The sequence below is a fragment of the Periplaneta americana genome, chromosome 16, assembly GCF_040183065.1.
Source record: "Periplaneta americana isolate PAMFEO1 chromosome 16, P.americana_PAMFEO1_priV1, whole genome shotgun sequence".
Taxonomy (NCBI): domain Eukaryota; kingdom Metazoa; phylum Arthropoda; class Insecta; order Blattodea; family Blattidae; genus Periplaneta; species Periplaneta americana.
This window is the reverse complement of record NC_091132.1, coordinates 43,987,685-44,011,772: the sequence shown is the minus strand read 5'-3', so window position 1 is coordinate 44,011,772 and position 24,088 is coordinate 43,987,685. Positions and strand designations below refer to the sequence as shown.

Genomic DNA, 24,088 nt, shown 5'->3' with positions numbered 1-24,088 from the left:
AACTAAACCTTAAAAGGATCTAAATTGTGCCCATGCAAATTGGCATATTTTATGCATCTACAGACTGGAGAAAGAGATTTTGAATTTCGGTTATAAAATTTTTTTTGAAATCTTAAACCTTTTGTAGGAATACGAAGGCTGATATTGTTTATGATAGACTCACAATCAATATCACCCTTGATAACTTTGCAAAAAAATTGATAATCAAGATTTAGACGTCTAGCATAAAGGCTACAACAGTTAAAATATTTACAGGTAATATCATAGTTAAAGTCAGTGGAATTGAGTATATATCGAAAAGCACATAAGGAAATAAATTTTCTTTGAATATTTTCCAATTTAACCGAATCGGTTGAAGTAATGGAATTCCAGGCTACAGATGCATATTCAAGTTTAGAGCGAACCAAAGTAAAGTATAGAATTAATAGTGACTCAGGAGTAGAAAAAGAATAAGTTATAGACCTTATTAAACCAAGCATTCTTATTGAATGATTATAAATATATTGAACATGATCGTGAAAGTATAATTTAGAATCGAGCAGTACACCAAGATCTTTTATAGAATTTTTCCTAATAATACAGGCGTTATTAAGAGAATAATTAAATTTTATGGAAGTAGTTTTTCGAGAGTACGAAATGACAATAATAATAATAATAATAATAATAATAATAATAATAATAATAATAATACTTCCCAAAAGTAGAGCGCGCAATGATTTATCAACAGTAGGTAAACTTACTAGAGGTTTTGATTTATCTATGAAAAATTAAAACTCGAGTGGGATTTAATTCACTATTACACGATTAGAAGAAATGCAATAAAGATTAGAAATAAAGTACTCTAATACAATAAAATATTAATTCACTTACTATAATTCTATTTCACTAATGTTAGTTTCACCAAACGTTTAAACGGAGCCGCCATTTTCTATGCGGGAAACAAATGACGATCGCAAATCACGTTTTATAGTACCGTAAATAATTTGCATTTTGAAATGTTTGTAAACAAAGAAGCAAATGCCTGGAAGTGATAAAAAACAAATGCTATGAGAGTGATAAAAACAAACAAATACTAGGGAAGTGATAAAATTGTAGCGATAAACAGTCATGATAGGTTGAAACACGTGTTTGCGTACCGTTGTATTGGTCAAAAGTATTATGACTTAGTAGAATTTAATAATTTTAATTAAATGTTTAATCACAATATGCATATCACATGTGGTTTTTGGTTTAAAAACCATTTGTAAGTATTATTATTATTATTATTATTATTATTATTATTATTATTATTATTATTATACTTATTAACATCATCAATATCCTTATTGTTACACTATTATTTACACGCTTTCCTGATGTTCAAATGTAATCAAGACTTCTTTATGTGTGTTTATTCTTAATCCTTAAATTAGCAAAGTATCCTGTAGGATGCAACAGGTTAATAAGCTATATGCTTTAATTTTAATAGAACAATAGAAAAAAATTGGTAGGAAAATTAAAATTTCACAATACTATAATATTATACAAAAATTTTATTGAATATTCTTAAGGATTCAATCCAAATATTACATTACCATTTATATTTTGGCCATTGATGATTCTATTGGGTTTGCATTTCCCTGGATTTTTTACCAAACAATTCCTGTATTTAATCTTTTTGTCTTTCTACGTTATTCTTTAGTGCTTTTATTCTGGGCCTTTATGGTCACCCTCATGAAAGGCAGATTATTTTGTTAAAAATTATATATTCAATATGGACATTGCGATAGTTGTTTTCTTTACAGTCCGACACGGTTTAATAAACTAGTGTGAGAAATGAAGTGTTGCCAATTTAAGGGTTAAATCTTAAAGTAATGGAATTTTCTTACGCGACACATAAATTAAATGAATATGAAATGCAATATTCTCAGAAAATGCTTGGACGTACCAAAATTTACATTTAAAATAAATATTTTTATGGAAACAAAATGGTTTTGCGACCAATGTCGTTCTAGTTATGTCGTTATCTATAATTTTGAACGACACACTATATTTTTTCATGGTATCTGATAGAGAATGTAATTTTTGTACCGTTTTGTAATACGGAATTTGTTTTATACTAAATCGTTGCTATTAACGTAAGCAGTTTTATTGTTAAAATCAACACAAATTAAAGAGAAATAAGATGATTATGATGATGATGATGATGATGATGATGATGATGATGGAATACATGACAGAACACATGCGTAATAAGAGGAAAGCAGATGTGACCAGTAGCCTAGATCATATATGTAACAGATAAATCATCGCTATGTTAAAATCGGCAGCACTTTGAAGACAACAACCGCCAGGATCGCCACCCGTCCGCCATAAACGAACACGAGATGGCAGTACAGTCGCTAATGCAATTAAGTGGGAATTATGACGTGACTCCTTATGTAACGACTAGATGGCAGCGTAGTAAACCTGACAAAAGTTGTTAAGGTCAAAGCCTATAAGGCCGACCTATCTGTTACATATATGATCTAGGCCAGTAGGTTGTTTTGAAAAAGATTGTTTTAATGTCCAGCTTTACATACTGCTGCTATCTGAAATCCACACGTGTCTACGTAACACCGACATACAAAATGAATTGCTAAGGAGATTCCCTGCCCGTATTGTGAAACATGGCCAATGTGTGTGACGCATTTACTTCCGCCACAGCGTTTCACTAATTTACACGCAACCAGAAATAGAAATCACGAGTGAAATCTGAGAAAGAAGACGGGACAGTCACTTGATGTATTAAATGTTTCAACGTCAAGTAAAAAAAGAAGCGATACGATAAAATTGTTATTTTATACTTACTTCGAAATAGTAATATTTATGAATTATATGTTACTGTTACAAATAATTTGTAAGCAAAAAATAATAAATGAACTAATTAGTACATCATGAGCGAAGGAACGTTTGAATGAGTCAATTAGGAAAGGAGAGCAAGAATAAATGCAAGAATAAGTTAAATAATAAATTAATACAATGGAAATGAATTATTTGAAACGTTCCGCAAGACATGGTAGACTGCAAAGAATAAAAAAAAAAATGAGGTCACCAGAAAGGAAACGAAGGTTCAAAATTTCTTTTCAGACCTCATAAAATACAATTATAAATACGGAAAACTAAGACGAATGTCAGAGAAATAGCTACCAATAAAGATCTTATAGTGAGCTGTTTTATGGAAAGGCATAGATAATAAAGGGTCATTTTTAGAACGAGTACCTTGGCTGTGGTAAGAGCAGAAGAAATTAAAACTCACCGAGAGATAGTTAGGCCAGGGCTGGGCGGCAAGAGCGGATTCTACTCTCTCTCTTTCATATGATTTCTCTTCATCCCCTTACTTCCCCGCCGAACACCGCGCAGCGTTGATTTAGTAATGGATGAATATTAAGCTTCCCCGTTTAGAGTCTGGATCCGCTCCCGATGCCCAGCCCTGAGTTAGGCGAAGAGGTATTGATGTTGCGATATAGGAAAATTTGTGAATGGATATATGTTCGGTCCTGTAATCTTGCCCATACCTCATGGACTTGTCACAAATAACATAAAAGTTATAGCTTATAACGAAATGTAACAAATTTCAACAATAAACAGAACACTGGTCGAGCTAACTCCTAATTTCTTGTCACTATTCATTTGTCAGAGCCATTATTTTGTCTCTGTGTTTAGGAAAAATAAAGCCTGATAATTTTGTACTTATCACTTTTATCATATGACTAGTGGTCGAATGTAAGATGATGATGATGATGATGTTTGCCATATCTTTTTCAGTTCTTGGAATTTGTTCCGTCAGATGCTTACAAATACCTTCATTTTCAACGGAATAATAGATAGTAAAAACAATTCTTATTCCACGTGCTGCAATTAATATTTGCTTGAGGCAAGCGGTATGTACCGAATCATTACTTAATTAGAGACGGTGTTACTGTCCACAGTATGAATGGAGAAATTATTTTCATGTCGGTAATGAACAAATGAATTATATGACACCTTGGAGCTTGTAAAATATGAGCGAGATAACGTCAAGAATGCTGAAAATAATAGGATTTATAGTGACATACACGCAGTACAGACATCAAGGTTTCAACGCTGCTTCTTGTAATTCGAAAGCTCCAAGGAAACAATCGTGAATTTCTCTGGAAAAGAGACCTGACTGATAATTACGAGAAATGGTCATCTACATTCTCAGGAAACAACTGGATTCATTATAGTAAAGTCTTTCCCTCTTTAACAATGGAGAAGAATTTTGAGGTATGTCCCTATAATTAATTTTTAGTCAGTTATTTAAGGACGTATAACGTAACAGAGGACAATGGAATAAAGTTCAAGTGAGAAATAAAAATCATTAGCTCTTAAAGGACAAGATTCAATAAAGAGCAAATTAGCAATAATAAAATTATTGACAAAATTAGGATTACCTAGGATGTTTACTGACCTCTAACAAATCATAATAAAATAGTTCGATATTTTTAAAATTAATAGACATTATTAATAAGTAGTTATTACTTGTTCAATAATTTACCAGTTCATCAGAAATTATATTCTATTTTGTCTTGGAGTAGATACGTCGTTATAACGAATTCCAGCATAACAAAATATTCAATATTACGAAATTATTTTCTGTCCTCTGCTTTTTAACCCCATACCATTTAATGTTTCGGTTTGGAAGTAAATCCCGAAAAGACAAAGTGTATGATTAAGTCTCCTCACCAGAACATTCTACGAAATGGAAATATAAAAAAGGAAATTTATCGTTTGAAAAGGTGGAAAAATTCAATTATCTTGGAGCAACAGTAACCTTTTTCCGGCAGGAGGTTAATACACCCATTTAACGTACAGTTGTTAGGATCACTTTATACACAGTTTCACTGCAGTCAAACATTTATATTCAGATGTAATTGTATGTTTATATATATTAGTACATTCTCTGTGGTTATTGTGGATAGATAATAGGCTAAATTTAGAAAAGGAATGGATCGAAAGTGAACTGTTACTATGGGCATTGCCACTCCCTAAATGAGTCGCCTGAAGAATGAATTTGATTATGGGATATCAGAGTTCCTTGGGCAGAAAACAATGAAACGCTAAGTGATCTCGTACAATTCCATTTACAATATTTAACGTAATATCAGGAGGAAGGACGGTGCTGTTTATGTTTCTAGCCTTATTGTCACTAAGCAACGCAACACGTGCCAAATAAAATAAAATAATGTGTATTAAATTGCTGAACTCGTAGCAAAGGAATAAATTAGATTTCGAGAAAAGAGAAAGCTATGCGTAAATAAAGTGATTTCAATCATTATTCTGTGGAATGCATAACAAATTTAACTCCAAGAATATTAGGAGAACACAATATGTATGTTTACAAATTAAAAATTCAAACCTAATTATTTATTTAGCATTAGTCCTAACTACAGAGACACAGTAGTGTGATTGTAATTTATTCATTGAACAACTGAAGTTATTCAGAAACATCGCCATGATCAAAATTGTCCTTTACTTATTTATTTTTTTGACGAAGAATGAGTCTATTCCAGCACCGAGTATGGATACCAGTTCCGGGATCCATGGTGAAAGAAAAAAATGGACATAATTTTAATTACTGTAACAATATGAGCTGAATGCTAATGCTATTAGTCGTTAAACCATGAAACAATGTAACTTATTTGATCGCGCCCAATAACACCACCTTCACTTGCTAAGGTCATGAGGGCGCTGAAGATATACCTACATATAAAATTAACTGTGCCGCACAGCCTCTCTCAGTAATATCTCGGCATCGAGGGCAACCACAAACCTGTACGAAAGCTCTTTGATTATTAATCGCGAATTCTGAAATATATAATATACAGGTACCATACACTTCGAGTAAACCATAGAAAAATGTGTTGTGAGATGGAACTTATTGCGGAATAGGCTATCGCTTTATGTGAAGAGGAAATGTCGCATTGATTGACGAGTGTGATCCCAAAACTCGCTCAGTACATTTGGAAATTTTTAATATATGTATATATATATATATATATACACACACTTACATATATATACACACACACACATATACATGCAGTATTATTATTATTATTGTTTTGAAGAGCTCTATCAAATGGTACCATATTTGGCCCCGACTCCCACTCGAAATTTCAAAGTACTACGCCACTGACCTTACTTCCCGTTAAGACTGATTGATGAAATCAAGCTCAAGTGAAAGTTCGCATGTGCTTTAGTGAAAAATATTTTTGTCTCGAAAATTTTAATGCACTAGTTTCCGAAATAAATGACAGGGTTAGCCTGAATCACCCATTGTTTTTTCGCACGCTTTCTCATTGAAAGAGTAGGAATTAATAAAAACGTTTCCTACAAAAGTTGTTTGTTTTGAAAAGCTCTATCAAATGGTATCATATTTGACCTCGACACCCATTTGAAATTTTAAAGTAATACGCCACTGACGCTACTCCCTGTTAAGGCTGATTGATGAAATTAAGCTCAAGTGAAAGTTCACATGTGTTTTAGTAATAAATATTTTTGTCTCGAAAATTTTAATGCACTAGTTTCCGAAAGAAATTACTGTTACGGGTGGTGTCAATCACCCTGTAAATTGGAGCGTGTGAAATGGTGAAGAAAGAAAGATGCTGAAACTGATCAGAAAGAGAAAAAGGAATTGGTTAGGTCACTGACTGAGAAGAAACTGCCTACTGAAGGATGCACTGGAAGGAAAGGTGAACTGGAGAAGAGTTCGAAGCAGAATAAGATATAAAATGATAGACGACATTAAGATATACCTACGGATCAGATGCGGAAACTAAGAAGAAGGCAGGAGATAAGAAAGATTGGAGAATACTGGGTTTGCAGTGAAAGACCTGCCCTAGCGCACAACAGTTATGTATGTGTGTGTTTTAACGTGTCTCAGCTTTCTGTACAAAACTCAGTCGTCCAACTTTAATCGCAATTTTATTATGTATTACTTTCCGAAAACCTGGATTTACTTGAAAGAGAAATTTTATTACTATCGAAATTCCTACATGTAACGATATTATAAAATCATTAATCACTTATGTGTACATTTATAGGCTGAAATTAAAAAAATTAAACTTCTTTAGAAAGTACAGTAATTAAAGAGATTACGATTACATCAAGGAATTAGTATTTGCTATTATCTACGTGTTTATTATGATCCATTTAATTAAGTAGGCTACCTTATCTGATTACATTCTATAAAGGTATCAAGTGTTTTGCATAACCTAATGTTGCACACTTCTATTGTTACACATTTACGTAACACAGTATTTTTAATTATTTTATAATTGCATATGCAATCATCATACGATCACTAACCGATTAAAGTCCAATTTGTTTATCTAAAGAGGATTTATGTAACACACCTTCAAGATCAATTGGTATAACTCTTTAACGAGTAGACCGATTTTATTGAATAAAAGTTTTACGAGTTCATCTTCTAGCATTCTACCATATGAGCAAAAAAGAAAAAAAAAAAACAACTATTAGTATTTTTTTTTTCAAATTAGCACAACAGATACCACACTGCGGTGCATTTACCATCAACATACATCAACATACAGGCACGCTGTATCACTGTTTATTTAACCTGGGCCCACCCCATCCAAATCCACAGCCAAGAGTGCATCGCAGCAGGCATTATTGATTTCTGAAGACAACATGTCCCCGACGTGGGACGTGGGACAGTTTTTTTTGGGTTATTTTACGACGCTGTATCAACATCTAGGTTATTTAGCGTGTGAATGATATGAAGGTGATAATGCTGGTGAAATGAGTCCGGGGTCCAGCACCGAAAGTTACCCAGCATTTGCTCCTATTGGGTTGAGGGAAAACCCCGGAAAAAACCTCAACCAGGTAACTTGCCCCGACCGGGATTCGAACCCGGGCCACCTGGTTTCGCAGCCAGACGCGCTGACCGTTACTCCACAGGTGTGGACCGCGGGACAGTTCAGCACGGACTCAATTTCAATGTTGTTCTTCTTATATACAGAATGAACCGTAAGTAATGTGATTAATTCTGATGGATGATTCCTTTAGGAAATAGCAACAAAAAATGCAAATACCATTTTGCTGTGTTTTGAGTAGTTTTCCAGAAAAAAATATGTATTTTAAAATATATTAATTACGAGACAGTGCAACGCTGTGTAATCACTAATCAGTAGGAAGTGCACATAAGACTGTGTTGCTCTGAATAACCCCTTCGCTTGGTTTGTTATGAACATTGAAGTGGAAGGTCATTGCCACAAGCAATATTTTTAAACTTGTAAAAAAAAATATAGATGATATAATGTTCAATTTTAACGTCTTCAGGCTTTGTTGGAGAGCGGAGAATGAACAATGTTCATTTCACGTTAAATAACACCTTGCAAATTTTAAAAATAAACTGTGCGGTCTAATTTTAAATAAGTGTACAAAGAACGCAGAAACAAAAGATACGTTTATTTAAGTAAATTGGAAAGATTAAGAAATATTTGTACTCTCCTGTTTCAATTGAATATTCCAGAGAATGTAAACAATAATGATGCTTATGTCACGTTATAATAACAAAATTTTAATGCATCTAAAATGATTATTGTAATACAGTAAACTCTATGTAAACTGTAAGAATTGTTTATGTATTGTCGCGATATGACTTCCTAAGTTAAAGCGACATAAAATAAATAAATTAAAAAAAAGTAACAAAATTTTAAAACATTTGAAATTCTGAAGCAAAAAATGAAAATACGATATGCTTCTTTTACATTAAACAAACTAATTTATAAATACTACTTTTAAATTTTTCAATTTAATTTTAGTTAAATAGTAGGTTATTTTACGACGCTTTATCAACAGCTTAGGTTATTTAGCGTCTGAATGAGATGAAGGTGATAATGCCGGTGAAATGAGTCCGGGGTCCAGCACCGAAAGTTACCCAGTATTTGCTCATATTGGGTTGAGGGAAAACCCCGGAAAAAACCTCAACCAGGTAACTTGCCCCGACCGGGAATCGAATCCGGGCAACCTGGTTTCGCGGCCAGACGCGCTAGCCGTTACTCCACAGGTGTGAACTTTAGTTCAATATTCGGTGAACACAGACAATAAGAAAAACTTATTTTACGTTATACAAATGTAATTATTAGCGATTAAAAAATCTCCGTTTGTCGTACAAGAATTTCCCTCCCACTTTAATTTTTAAAGTAGTAATCGGTAAACTTACATACAATAAATCAAATTTCTCGTTAAAGGAATTGTGTATCATGTTTACATTTCTCGCTCCCTCATCCATCTCTTGCATTACACGAGCTGCATCTCTCCAGGCAATAACCTTTCCAGGGTTGTCATAGTGCGTCAAGATTTAAAATTCCTTTGCAGAAGGAACATTTGTTGGGATCAAATTTCTGCACATTAAATGACGAAACTAAAATTCTTTCAATCCTTTATCACAATATATTGCTTTCTTAAATTGACTGAGCATATCGGGAATTAATTCAATAGCTTTCCCAAAACGCGCTATGAAATGTTTTATATAAAATTTTTTTTTCTCGAAAAGGAAGTAAAAACGAGCAAAATTATATGAAACATTTTTTTTAATATCTCAAAGAATAATCCCCTGGAAATAATGTTATTACTTACGGTTTACCCTGTAGATATACGTACGATTATCGAGCGAAAATTACATGTAATTATGCGTTACTTTCCGAAGATCCTTATGTACTTCAAGAAGTAATTTCATAACAATAAAAATTCCTACATACAACAGTATTATACTAATAATCACTTATGTACGCCTATATATTATATATGAAAATAAATTACAGCCAACAAAATTAAACGTCTCTGAAACGTTCACTAGGATTACATTAGGGGTTTTTTTATTTGTAATTCTCCAAGTATTTACTATGATGCGTTTAATATTATCATCATCATCATACTTCACGAATTAGGCCTCTGTAGACCTGTTACGGCCCCATCTAGCAGTCTTCTAAAAGGTCTTCCTGGTCGACGATGTCTTCTAGGTTTATACTGCATCATAATTTTTGGGATTCTTGAATTTTCCATTCTTCTTACATGATCTAGCCATTTTAATTTGTATCTGCTGATTTTTTCTTCTACTGACTCTACTTCTAATTGTTCTAAAATTTCTCCATTCCTTTTTCGGTCTAAAAGAGTATATCCTGCTGTTCTCCTGAAAAATTTCATTTCCGTTGCTTTGTATCTGTTCATGTCTTTTTTCTTTAATGTCCAAATCTAGCTTCCATATAAAAGGGCGGGTAATGCTAGCATATTATATATTTTTATTCTTGTAGATTTTTGTACTAATTTATCTTTTAATGTATTGTTTATTATTCCTAGAATTTGTGTAAATTTGGTAATTTTCTTGTTCACATCTTTTTCATTTTGGTAAGATATTTCACAACCCAGATAATTGTCATTTTATACTTGTTCGAGGCATTGGTTATTGTGTATTATCTTACTTCTGACTGGGTCTTGTCCTAAAAATGCCATTACTTTTGATTGTTGTGCTGAAATTTCCATCCCAAAATCTTTTAATATTTTATTTAATGTATATAATTCTCTTTGTAAATTATCTTATGGTATTTAATGTTAGAGCACTGGTTATTTTGATTCCTGATGTGTAGATTTGGTTCCATTTTAAAATAAGCATTTAATTATAAAGTACCTTATCTTCTACATCTATAAAGGCATTAAGTTCTTTACATAACCTAAAGTTACTCGCTGTAATTGTTACACTCTTACGTAACATATCGTAAAGGAATTTCTAATTACAATTGCGGCCATCATAGTGATCATTAAATTACAAATTCCGATCCTCATGTATCCTCTTTCCTGATTCCTGCCTCACTTCCCACATGTTAACTGCACGTGAAGCTAAGATTCTTGAACAAGGCAGGGCGTAAACTATTGTTTTCACAACATTCGGTGCCTAGCTCACTCATCACCGAGTAGCGTAACAATTAGAATCACTTTAGTGTATAAAAGGGAACAGCATCTCTGCTACCATCAGCATTCACACCTTCGCTTCTCAAAGACAGCACAACAACGCACTCACAATGCAGGGACTTCAGGTACGATTCAGAGATTCCTTATTGTGAGGCACACTTCTTCATAATCTAGAAAACTAATCAAGATTTCATTATAATTAGTTACAGTGATTAAGTTTGGATATCAACAAGTGACCATTACTAAACTAATTTAAATAAATTTAATCTCAACAAACAAACAATAATAAAATCGTATTTGTAAATAAAATCTCAACCGTAACGCATCTTTTCAATGTGGAAAAGCTACTCCAGACGTTTTGGAGCAGCAAAAAAATGAGTGTAATCTTACAATCATACATTTACATACATGGATTATTCAGAAACTATGAGATGGTTTTAAAGATGCTTATTTATTAAATATTACTGTTGAATCAAACAGAGCAGTCGTAGTTGTTTAAACGATTATTTTGTTTTTGAGGTCTTTTTTGAAACTAAAGAGAAATTACAGGGATGGAAAGCTCATTTCACCTATGATTCGTTATTTAACGTCCCTATACGTGCATACTAGCTTCTTAGGAACGATGAAAAGATTGTAATTATGTTTATATTATATTAGACCTACGTATTTAACTTCTCTTTGAACTAGGGACACTACTGAGAGGGAGGAAAGACAATTTTAAATCACTTTTTCATGCAATCTGCTATTAAATTATATAAATTAACAAATAATCCCGTTATTGCAATTCTTTTAATTATTATATAGGCTATAGCCTATTCCATGCTCTTAGTACAATGAACTAATATTAAAAGGACATTATTCTAATGTGTCTCTATTAACTATTCACACAGTATATAAAATGATTTCAATGTTACTCTCTACACAAATGTAAGTCAACCTTTCAAAATATGACTACATTCAGTTCATACTGAAGTCCAGTCTTTTATATCTCTATTAGAATGTAGTGGATATTCACGGGTAATATATGTTTTTTAATTTTAAAGCTTTATTTAACTTTGACTTTAAATTATAAAGGAATAATAGTACTAGCCTATATTACGTTACGAGGTTGGGAATTGCTTTTAAAAAATCAAGAAAAAGTTTGAAAAACAAGCAGAGTGACTTTTTCAATTTCCGAGATTTTGTTATGTACTTCACAAACGTGTATTGTACAATATTTTTTGCACGATCATATTTTTAAAACTGCAAGGCAAAATATTTTGCATTGAAAATTTAGAGCAATATTATTCCAAAGCCATCGAAAAAGTGTACTGTAATGGTAAGTAAGTAACAATAAGTTCACTGTAATGGGTCTATTTCAGTACAGTTTTATTTTATGAAGAATGGTTTCTCTAGCAACAAATTTGTGTGTGGGAATTCTAACTTTCAAGGCCTAAGAATAATAGCTGTAAATGCAACACAAAACACGAACGTGCAAAAAATAATTTAAATTAAAATCCTTTATATAGTATCACTTTCAAACTGCACAGAATATTTGTAGACCAAAATACTGTAGTATTACAATGTTAAAAGTTTGCTTAATGTCCTTCGGAATCTATATGAGGAATGAATTTATCTTAAATTTAATTTTATATAGTATGTCTATTAAATATTCGAAGATATTTACAAGCGATTACAAGATTACTGCTGTATTTATTCATTCAGTGACTCATCCTCGTTTATTCACTTGTTCCTTCTTTCATTTACTTATTCATTTGTTTATTTGTTTAATGATTCTTCTAAATTCAATATAGAGTATTCAGAGGCGTTTGTTCCAAACCGAATTGTAATAATTATTATTTATTTTAAGTCCCCTTCTAATTACAATGACTGTTTACAGATAGTTACAGTTGTAATTCCCTACTGAACGTCGTTTTACTACTATACGTAATATTCAGACACGATAGGCTATATGACTGTAGGCTTATTTCTTCAGTTAATGTCTCTCCTAATTTACAGAAATTATTTATGATATTACGAATATTGGAATAAGTAATTATTTATTTGACGACCCTCTTAATCTTCAGATATTGTTCAAGAACGATGTAAATTTGTGATTTTGATTTTACGTTTTAGTGTAACGTATTCTTCTAAAAATTGAAAATAGTCAGTTGGAACTAAGTTTTTATTTCATGTTACTCCTAGAACTATAGATATTATGAAAGGAGAACAGATTATTGTAATTTTTATTTCTCATTTAAATATATTTTTAAAATATTCATACGTCTTACCTCTAATTCATATTTTTTAAGCTACTGACAAAATGACTAATTTAATCACTCATTTAAAGTTTGTGTGACTGCAACCTATGTATATTTTTGTGTGGCTTTACTTTGTTTAAAGTGTTTTTTTTTCTCTCTCTCTCTCTCTATCTCTCTCTCTTTATTTCTTGTGTAGCTTTATTTTGTATATAGTGTATTTTTTCTGTTTATTCCTATTATTGTATTTGTATTCCGGGTGTTGTGGAAGGGAAGGCCTGATGGCCGTAACTACACCAGAATAAATAAATAAATAAATAAATAAATAAATAAATAAATAAATAAATAAATAAATAAATAAATAAATAAATAAATAAATAAAATGACTTCATTGCAAACAGCAAACGTTTTACACTTAACTGCATACTCTAACCACGACATAAATACCAGATCACTTATCTGTGTCACACTAAGTATACCTCTTCATAGAACATCTTGTTATTCATCATCTTTTACAATATCCACCTCGCGTCAATGGAATTCCTTGTCACAAAGTATTAGGGGCTGCAAGACAACAAACACCTTTAAGAACAGCTTAAAAGATAACCTTATTAGCATTTCACTCCAATCATATTGATTTAAACTATCACTGACTACATTGTTACTTTTTTTCTTTAGACATCATCCTGTTTGTGCTGTATTTTCAAAATTGTCTCATAATAATGTCTTTCTATTATCTAATATTATTTGAAATATATTAACATTCTATGTATTTTAGTTTAATTCTGCTACACAGTTTATTTCAGTGTTTAATTAATATTTCATAGTATTTTGTAGTTTAATTCGTAAATAACTCTTGTATACATGTAACTCTCATCTAAATCAAATTGTTGAATTCTTTGTAAGTTCATGCATATGTATATACACTTTTTGCTGGTTGAGTGGAAGAGAAGGCCTTACGGCCTTAACTCTGCCAGCTAAAATAAATTATTATTATTATTATTATTATTATTATTATTATTATTATTATTATTATTATTATTATTATTTTTAGAAAGGCTCAAGAGATACTACACTGATGCAGTATAATTAATATTAATTGTGAAGGAAACCTAATTACACAAAATATATGTAATTGCAGTCTAGTTTCGCATAAAACACTCAAAGGATTTCTTTGAAATCGATTACAGTAGTTTCCATTCGTTCCAACAATCATTAGATTATTGATTGAAACTATTTTGAAACTTCTCTAACGGCACAAAAAATCCATACTTTCGAACGTATTTAATAAAATGAGTGATCCAACACAAAATATATCTACATATAAAACAGATACTAATAACACAAGAATAAAAATGTATTAAAATCATTTATTACAACTAATAGCATACATCAAGAGGAGTAGAACTCCTATTGCGTACATTTATAAAAATCAGAGTCTATACAGGATGTAAACGACATAAACTGCAAAAAGAATACTGATGATAGAGCATAAATCACTGAACAAAAAAGTCTAATACAATATTTTTGTGTAACTTTTATGGTTTCTCTAAAAAAAAAAAATTATCTGTTAGTCTAATGTTTTCGGAAATGATAGTAGACCGTCATTATTTACTTCAGCTCGCCACGTACAGCTTGATTCAGGGATTTCGGTCCCTGCAAAAAGTAGATAGACTGTGAGCGAGTTACTCGTCACAACTGGCGGACTGGGTCACACAGGTCAGGCCGCGCAGTCATAACACCTCACACTTCCTTCTTATCATGTCGCGGTACACTCCGTCTTAAAACACAATATTCTTCCACACGTCCCGTTACTAACCAATACGTCTGTTGACTAAGCAATGTCATGATGATTTATATTTTCTTGACATGAGTGTCCCTCAGCTATGAGCATAGATATTATCTTCATTCTTCCTTTTTCCTCTTCCCGCCTATGCACATTTGTGATTAAATTTCTTTCTTATGACGCAACACAAAGCTCGCTCACTAGCTGAACAACCAATGACAGGGGCCAATAACGTTGATCGAGCTGTACAGTGCAACTGTGGTGATATCCTTTTTTACAGATCAGGGTAGCCTACTTTGTTGTCTCTCTATTGTGGTGGTGTTAGCTTGTGTTGGACGGAAGGTTATTGGCAATGACGTTCACATTTACTCTAACAGTAAATATTAGACTACTATCAATCCTAAAAACATGATATTTTAGGTATTACAACAAAAATAGAAGAAATAACAAAATTTCACTACACATCATATTTAGCAGACCGCGATGTACATTCCGTACAGTTTTGATAGTTTATATCGTTTACATTCTGTATATTATTATGTAATTGGCTAGTTTTGAGTGTATATTGTATTTTTGTTGCAGATCACCGTTTGCTTTGTAGTAGCACTTTTCGCCACTGCAATTGCTTACCCCGGGTTCTACGGACATGGAGGTTACGGGCATATAACTCTGGACGCTAAGGAAGAGGACCATCACGTAAGTAAAGCAGCAAGTCGTAAAAAGTATTTAATGTTCATGTAAATTGAGGGCAGAAATATTTATCGTGATAAATATCTGGTATAAATATAGGCCTAACAACCTAAAGCACTCTTCTATATACATGGAACGTATATTAAACTGTTCCAATTGCAAGTGAAATATAAAAAATAGTGATCCTAAGATTACGCATACGTTCTTCCTGTTAGCCTTTTACAAATGTTCGAAATGTTCTCCTCTTGCTTCCACACACACACACGCATGCACTCGTCGGATCATGGACTGTCGCACCTTTTCAAATACTCTCACACTGTATCGACTTGTATTGATAACATCATTCGATTATCTAACAAAATTAATATTATTATCGGTCTAGATCATATATGTAACAGATAACTCCTCGCTACGTTAAAATCGGCAGCACTTTGAAAAGAACAACCGCCAGGATCGCCACCTGTCCGCCGTAAACGAACACAAGATGGCAGCACAGTCGCTAATGCAATTCAAATGGGTATTATGACGTGACTTCTTATGTAACAACTAGATGGCAGCGTAGTAAACCTGACAAAAGTTGTTAACCTCAAAGTCTATAACCCCGACATATCTGTTACATCTATGATGATCTAGTTTATCGGTTACAAACTTAAATTAAACTATTGAAGTGTTCATTGTTATTAGTTTCTGAATTGATTAAAGTTGCAACGCTTGCTACAGAGCTGACAATATCTAATAGATGTTTCATTATGTTCTCTCATTAATAACTTAAAAAACTAAGGATTTCGGACATATGTTTATATGAACTTTTTTTTCTTGTTTTGTTGTAAGGAACATGCCCCCAAGTTTTGTCAAAGCATTTCTGAAACACCCTGTATATACATAAAGTTCTTGAAAGCATGGTTTGGTATATGTTAACAAACTTAAGCGCATATGCTATGCATAGACATTTGTTGTTGTTGTTGTTTATTGATATTTCTAGCTTTGAACCAGAGGCCGATTTAGGGTCTTATACGCGAAGAATGCTCTCTCCAGCCATTGTACATAAATAACCATATAAATATATTTACACATATGAAATTATTTCTGGCATAAGTGCCAGTAGGTGTGTGAATGCAGTGACTGATTCTTTTTTATTTTGTGTAGGCCTAATTTGTTGATTTGCTATGTTAGTAGGGGACTAGTTAGTATTAATATAATATACATATGGTACATATCAGGAATGGTGAACGGGAGAAGAGTTCGGGGTAAAAGATATCACCTGATAAGACAACGTTAATGTATTATTATGGGGAGATTAAGAGGAAAGAAAGAATTTGGGAAGAATGAAAAATGCTGGGTTTGCAGTTAAAGACCTGCTCTTGGGCAGAACACTATGTATGCATGCATATTTTTTGTTGAGATTTTAAAGTTTCTCCTTCCGGTGCCAGAAGCGTCTGAATGGTTATGGAGACTTTCATGGGGTAGAGTTATTTCATTGATCTGCCTCTCTGTTGCTGTCGTGTGTCCTCTCAGACAGTATTCAAATTTCCAACACGTGTTTGCGGTTTTGTTTGTGTGTTTTAGTTTGGTGGTTGGCACAGACATTTCGCTAGCCCGCGCTACGAGCGTGCTAAACTAGCCCCGGCTATCGACTGATTACTTGTACAGGATTCATATCAGATCGTATCGCTAACACTGGTTAATGAATACGAAAAACGTTAGTTCGCTGATGATTCACCAGAAGCCCGCGCTAAAAATGTCTATGATTATGGCCCATGTGGATTACTGGTATGGGACCATCAAATTTCTTCTTCGGAAAGAAAATTGTCGACAATATTTCTTTCTTTTTTTGGAATCCTCCACCAGGAATCGGGTTCTTTTACGAGTCTCCTCGCTTGTCCACAAACGAAGCCATTCCTAAGATTTTACTACCCCTTTAAAATTAATTTTTCTTGGCTATGTATGAACCCACGAATTTTAAATGACTATCATGATAACAGCTAAACTAACGACGAGGAAATTCTACTGAACAAAGAATCAAGGGGAATCCTGGAGCGACAGTCTGAGTCTTCGTGTGTGGCATCTAAGGGTAAGCAAGCAAGCGTAACATTATCATAAAGATCTTTTGTTGTAAACAGTGGTAGGAGTTTAGAAAGGTGATGTCAGAATGATCAGATATCTCCAGTCCGATGAAAACTTTATGGAAGTGAAAGTGCTTTACTCTCTGTCAAGCACACATGAGGCTGTCAGTTCCGCCACTGTGCCCCCGGATAATGGCTCTCGGATTACATGATCATGTGAGATCCAACTTTGATAACGGAATGTTTGTTTCACAGTACGGTAACCGAAGAAAGACAGCGAGATATCGTTGATAGGGACTTTCAGAACAGACACAAAATCTCGGAAGCACAGAAATTACAATAGAAACCATTAGGACAGACGTTTTAAGGTTAAATATCACCTCTACAGGGAAACACTTATGCCAGATTTTTTGCTTTGTAAAAAGCGTAGACTCTAAGTCTAATATTGTCTTAATTCTTATTTCGTCTGCCAATTTCACACGATCCATTCTTCTCCACATTAATATTTAACTTCCTCGTAATGTTCAATTTTCCTCCCCCATACAATGCCACACTCCACACAAAGCACTTCACTAGCCTCTTCCTTGGTTATTTTTCTGGAGGTCCGCAGAAGATTCTTATTTTTTTGTTAAAAGCTTTCTTTACCATTGCTACACATCTTTTGACTTCTTGGCAACATGATGAAGGATGGATAGAACAGCTCATTGTACTGCTTACAGTAAATCCCAAGTATTTTACAGTCTCATTACGAATTCGCACGTTTACCTTCTTTATTCTTCTTTCGATAACCACTGTCTCCGTCTTGTTTGCATTTATCTTCATCTCATACAGCTCAATGTTGTCATTTGGCTCCAGTAGCATATTCCTTAATATCATCTCCTCTTCTGCTAACAACGCCATGTCAACATTACATCTTATGCACTTTATTCTTCTTTCTCCTACTATCACCCCTCTCATGTTCCGAAAACAGTTGCTCTCCTAGTCCTCCAAGTAGTAGAGTAGACGATAAAGAGTATGATTGTCGTACTCCTTTCCCTATTCCACTTGTCTCTAACATTTCTTTTCCTAACCTCACTTTGAATCGTGTTCTCATAATAGATATTAAGTACCATCATTTCCCATAACTATGGTCCACGATACAACTATTCAAAGAACATTGTAAAAGTAACATAGACCGTTCGTAGATAGCAGTGACTTAACTTCAAACTACAGTACAGCAAAAATATAGATAATCGAGGTACTACGTTATGGAGTACAAAATTTGAATGGACCATAGTTGTGTTCCAGGACCATAGTTATGGGAAATGGCGGTACTTAATAGCGCCCTCTCATATTATATTATTATAAATGACGAGAAATAGACATTACTATTTCTTCAGGGGCCAGTCATAAATAAAACGTAAACAGCGCTAAGTTTATATCGTCACCACCACCACCACCTTCATGGTAGACATTAGAGGGCTGTTCCGATTTAAAGAAAATCCATCTATCTGGTTTTAAAACGGCCAACATCTCTACGTCTCTGTGTTGTATATTTAAAATCTATTTCGCTATTCTATTAGGATCCATATTTTAATATGAAGAATACAGAGGAAAAGCTTGATAAGTCACGTTTTACTGTTTTACAGGAGAGCAAGTTTAAATTTCAAGATCCATTACAGTGTACTGTCTTTGGGTTATCATTCTTCAAATTTCTTTATTTTCTGTACAGTTAAATTGCAGAAATCTACACTACCTGAGCTATTACTGTACATGACATCTAAAAAAGAAAATCGTTAATTTTGGACTTATCAGTTTTTTCTTCTGTGCTCTACATAGGCCTATATGATCGTGCTAATTAGGCCAACTATTATTTATAATATTTATTTTCATCTACTTTAACTACTTTCAATCTGCCTCTATTTACTTTATTATCGACTTGATCGAAGAAGGCAAGACTAGCAACTCTTCTTAGAAATTTTGTTTTAATCTTCCTTCTATCAGATTTATTCAAGGTCCTAGTTTGTGTCCAATGTCTTTAAAGTCATTACAATATGTCAAATGTGTTTATTTTCGCAGGCCCATCCCAAGTACAAGTTCGAATACGCCGTGCACGACCCCCACAGCGGCGACGTCAAGAACCAGTGGGAGACCAGGGATGGTGACGTGGTCAAGGGGTCCTACAGTCTCAAGGAATCTGACGGCTCCACCCGCGTGGTGGAGTACACCGCTGACAAGCACAACGGCTTCATCGCCGTCGTCAAGAAGGCCGGAGGCCACACCAAGCCCGAGATCACATACCACGGAGCCAAAGGTCCCTACTGACACAGCTTTTTATTGATGGTTGTATATAAGTATTTATTGCACAATAAACTTTTCAAAACTTGAATATACCTAATTTATTACTTTTCAACTCTGACTTCATCGAAGGTAGGAGTGCTGATACTTAGCAATTTGAAATTAGGAACTTAGCATTTTGCAGTACTTATATTTCCTCTTCACCATTCAGTAAAAACATTAGTTCAATTTTAAATTGCAGACGTGTTTAGTATGAATAATATATTATAATCCACGGGTCAACTTACCATTAGTGGACGGAGTCCTATTCTTCTACGTGCCAATATCATCAAGGTCAGGTTCTCCGAATGTAAAGCCTGCAATAAGAACAAATCATCAGTATTATTATTGTTCTTTGTTTATTACAATAAAAAATGGTGACCCAGTTTCTTTGTATTTTTTTAAGTGCAGTAGTAAAATTTTTACAGATTATTTCATTGAACCATCTATCAACCAATGGAGTTTAAGAATCCATTTAATTTCTAGTAATGAGGGTCACCTATCACTACAATATTACAGTTTTATATTACTGATATTTTATCGCTATTGTCTATCACTTGTTTGATTCTACGTAGACAATTAAGAAGTCCATGGATGCATATATGTAAAAATTAGTGTTGTGGGATTTAATCAATCAATTTCTGTTGTAAGTTAATCGATCAAAAATATTTAATCCAATAATCGAGTCGATTAAAATTAGTCGGTTGTAGTTGATATTAATTATTAAAAAATTCGACAATATTTCTCTCTCTGAAATTGCTTACTTAAAAGTACAATAGTACTGTTATTTTCTAACTGTAAATCAGGTAGTGTAGTGAAAATCTTTGCATAAACACTTCAGAAAGAGATGGAGATATGGGGACAGTCACCTAGTCTACCTCTATTGAAAGTTGAAAAACAGTGCGAAAACCTTATTAAGTTTTATGGTTTTCCAAGAAAACTTCCACCTTGTCAGCTCATCTTCCTTGCAAATTAAATAATACTTTTCTGGGATTCGTCCCATTCGTCCCTTATAAAATAGCCATGTCTACACTGTGTGCAAGTAAGAGCGTAACTATCTTCTTCTCTTTCTAAAATCTGGTAATTCCATTACAATAGGACCCAGTCTTCTGTTTCGACCGCTGTATTTTTGGAGTTGCAATTTCTGTACTGAGTTTGTATATATGAAGGTTGTGTGTTTAGTTTGATAAAAAAAAATCTGTTTTTTTTTTTTTTGTGGTTTGTGAAAATTGTAAACTCCATTATGTCATATGAGAATTTGATAGGTAAACTCGATTAAACGTTTGGATTTAAATTGAACGATCGTGGAGAAGTGGTTGACAGAAAAAAAGTTTTTTTCGTGTTTAATGATGCAGGAAACATTGTTACTAAACGTAGAGCGGCACTTAATTCGGAGCATGTGAATGCACTCACATGTTTAAAATCATGGATGAAGCAGTATTAACTAGGTGAGTCTTCATACTTTTTGTTATTTATGTTTGTTTAAAAAATTTCCGGAGAAATTGAGACAATAAATTATAAGCCTCATAATAAATATGTTAGTAAGTAATTAAAATAGTTGTTTTGTAATATAATGATACAACATATACAGATATAGCGTACTGTACAATATTTAATACTTATGCTTATCACCGAACACAAGTTAAATTTAACAATAATTGTGTATTACAATATATTAAAACATTTTTTCAACTCGATCAAAACTCAATTAATCTATCGATTAATCGATTAAATATTTTGATCGATCAACACCACTAGTAAAAATGAATATTTTCACAATTGTGGAAGCTAAAATACACGTATCATGATACTACATTAGTAAATTATTGTAATTATATTTTCAATAGTAATATGCGTTTTGACGTAGAATATGTCTTTCCTCGCAAAGAATATGGTCATCCGTTCTGGGATCCAAGGTGAATAATGAAATGCCGGAATTTCACATGATTATTCTGACAAGATTGTCAACCTCAGCAGAGTCTTAATTTTATTAGCAGGCCTACTTAGACCATAAAATAATGTAATTTGTGTGACCACGGCCAGTGATGTCATCTCCCCTCGCAATGAGCTTGAAGGCGCCAAAGTCGAGTATAAAATTAGCAGTGCCGTGCGGACTCACTCAGTAATATCTCGGCATCGAGAGTAGCTACAGACTTATGCTACCATTCGTTTGATTTATAATCGCAAGTTCTGCAATACATAATTTAAAGTGATAATAGATACGTATGGAGAAGAATGGAATGTGTGAAGTGAACGGACAGAATAAGAAATTAAGCTGTGTTCAAAAGAGTGTGTGAAGAAAGAATGATGCTCAACTGATCAGGAAGAGGAAAAGGAATTGGTTAGGTCACTGACTGAGAAGAAACTGCCTACTGAAGGATGCACTAGAAGGAATTGTGAACGGGAGAAGAGTTCGGGGCAGAAGAAAATATAATAATAATAATAATAATAATAATAATAATAATAATAATAATAATAATAATAGCATAACAAAATCGACACTAAACAACATGAAAATAATACCATATAATAAAAAAGAAAGTAAAAAACATTGGAATATAATAAAAGCAACTCATTTAGTACAAATAGTTAATATGTAAAACGTAAGGAAGAATATAACAAAATGGAATATAGTAAAATAATAATAAAAAAGAAAATAAATACGAAAATTAAATAAAATTCACAATAAAAAGGGTATGATAATAAATTCATCTAGTGATCAAGAGAACAGAAAAGGGGAAAGGAAGGAATCACATGATAGACGACATTAAGATATATGAATCACATGCGGAGACTAAGAGGAAAGCAGAAAATAGGAAAGACTGGAGAATGATGGGTTTGCAATAAAAAACCTGCTCTTGGGCAAAACACATAAATCAATCAATATATATGTACACTTTAAATGAAACGTAATAAAACAAGTGTTATGTGCTGGGACTAATTTCAAATGTCCCTTGTATTGTATTTATTTACATCCCATGGTATTCATAGGCCTAGATCGCTTCACAGCTAGAATGTGGAACATCATAAAAAATCTTATTAGTACTACAAAGTCTTAATTTATAGCCACATTTTGGTTGAAATACGAATGAATTAATTAATTAAGTGCAATTATTGATACACAATTATACAAACTCATGTACACAAGACCCTTCGCACGAGCCTGTATGGCCATTCCTGTTGTAACTATGCACAGTTTAGTTGAAATATAATATCCAGAAGTGTATTGCAATATACCGAAGGATTTTGCAATATGCTAGTACAATGCAAGGGGTTAGTATTGATACTTAATAGAAAACAGAATTATTCATGTAGCGTTATTGAATGTCATAAATTCATGCACAGAATAGAAGGCTTGACAAAATTAGGTACTCCTTTAATTTGTCCCTACATAATTTTATATTTTGAGTTTGAATTTTTATATCGTATAGGAAGGCTATTAAAAATTGTTACTGTCATAAAACGTACCTTTTTTGATAGTACGATAGACTTGACTAGTATATATATATACTGTGAACTGTTGAATTAATCGCAAAGTTTTCACTATTACGTGGGACAAAGTTTATTAATGAAAAAATATAGTGACAAGTCTTGGGCATTATTTGTAGTTTTCTTTAAAATGGTCCTACACGATTTCCTAGATTTAATACCTACTATTATTCTAATTACTCTTTTTTTGTAGTAGGAATATACTGTTACTATGTACAGAATTTCCCCAGAATATTATTCCAAAACTCATTACCGAGTGGAGATATATAAAGTATATTGTTTTTAAGGTATCGATATTTAATATCTCTTCCATATATTTAATAGCAAAACATGATGAATTTAGTTTAGCTTTAATTAATTTAATATAATTTCTTAATTGAATATATTATAGATTTGTAAGCCAATAAATTTGTTTGTTGTTGGTTCTATTAGGGGCCTGTTGTTAATTATTGCATTTGAAAATTGCGAGGTTGGCTTTGGCCAGGATTTAAATTTGATTATGTTAGTTTTGTTAGAGTTTAATACTAAATCCT

General features: G+C 32.9%; 1 protein-coding gene across 1 annotated transcript; it reads left to right on the top strand.

Annotated features, from left to right (window-relative positions):
- Positions 1-11,041: 11,041 nt before the first annotated feature.
- LOC138690998 (cuticle protein 19-like) lies at positions 11,042-20,118 on the top strand. The gene is made up of 3 exons (XM_069812628.1): positions 11,042-11,099; positions 15,580-15,693; positions 19,809-20,118. Exons 1-3 carry the CDS (start codon positions 11,085-11,087, stop codon positions 20,052-20,054), a joined length of 375 nt encoding a protein of 124 aa, XP_069668729.1. The 5' UTR covers positions 11,042-11,084; the 3' UTR covers positions 20,055-20,118.
- Positions 20,119-24,088: the final 3,970 nt, after the last annotated feature.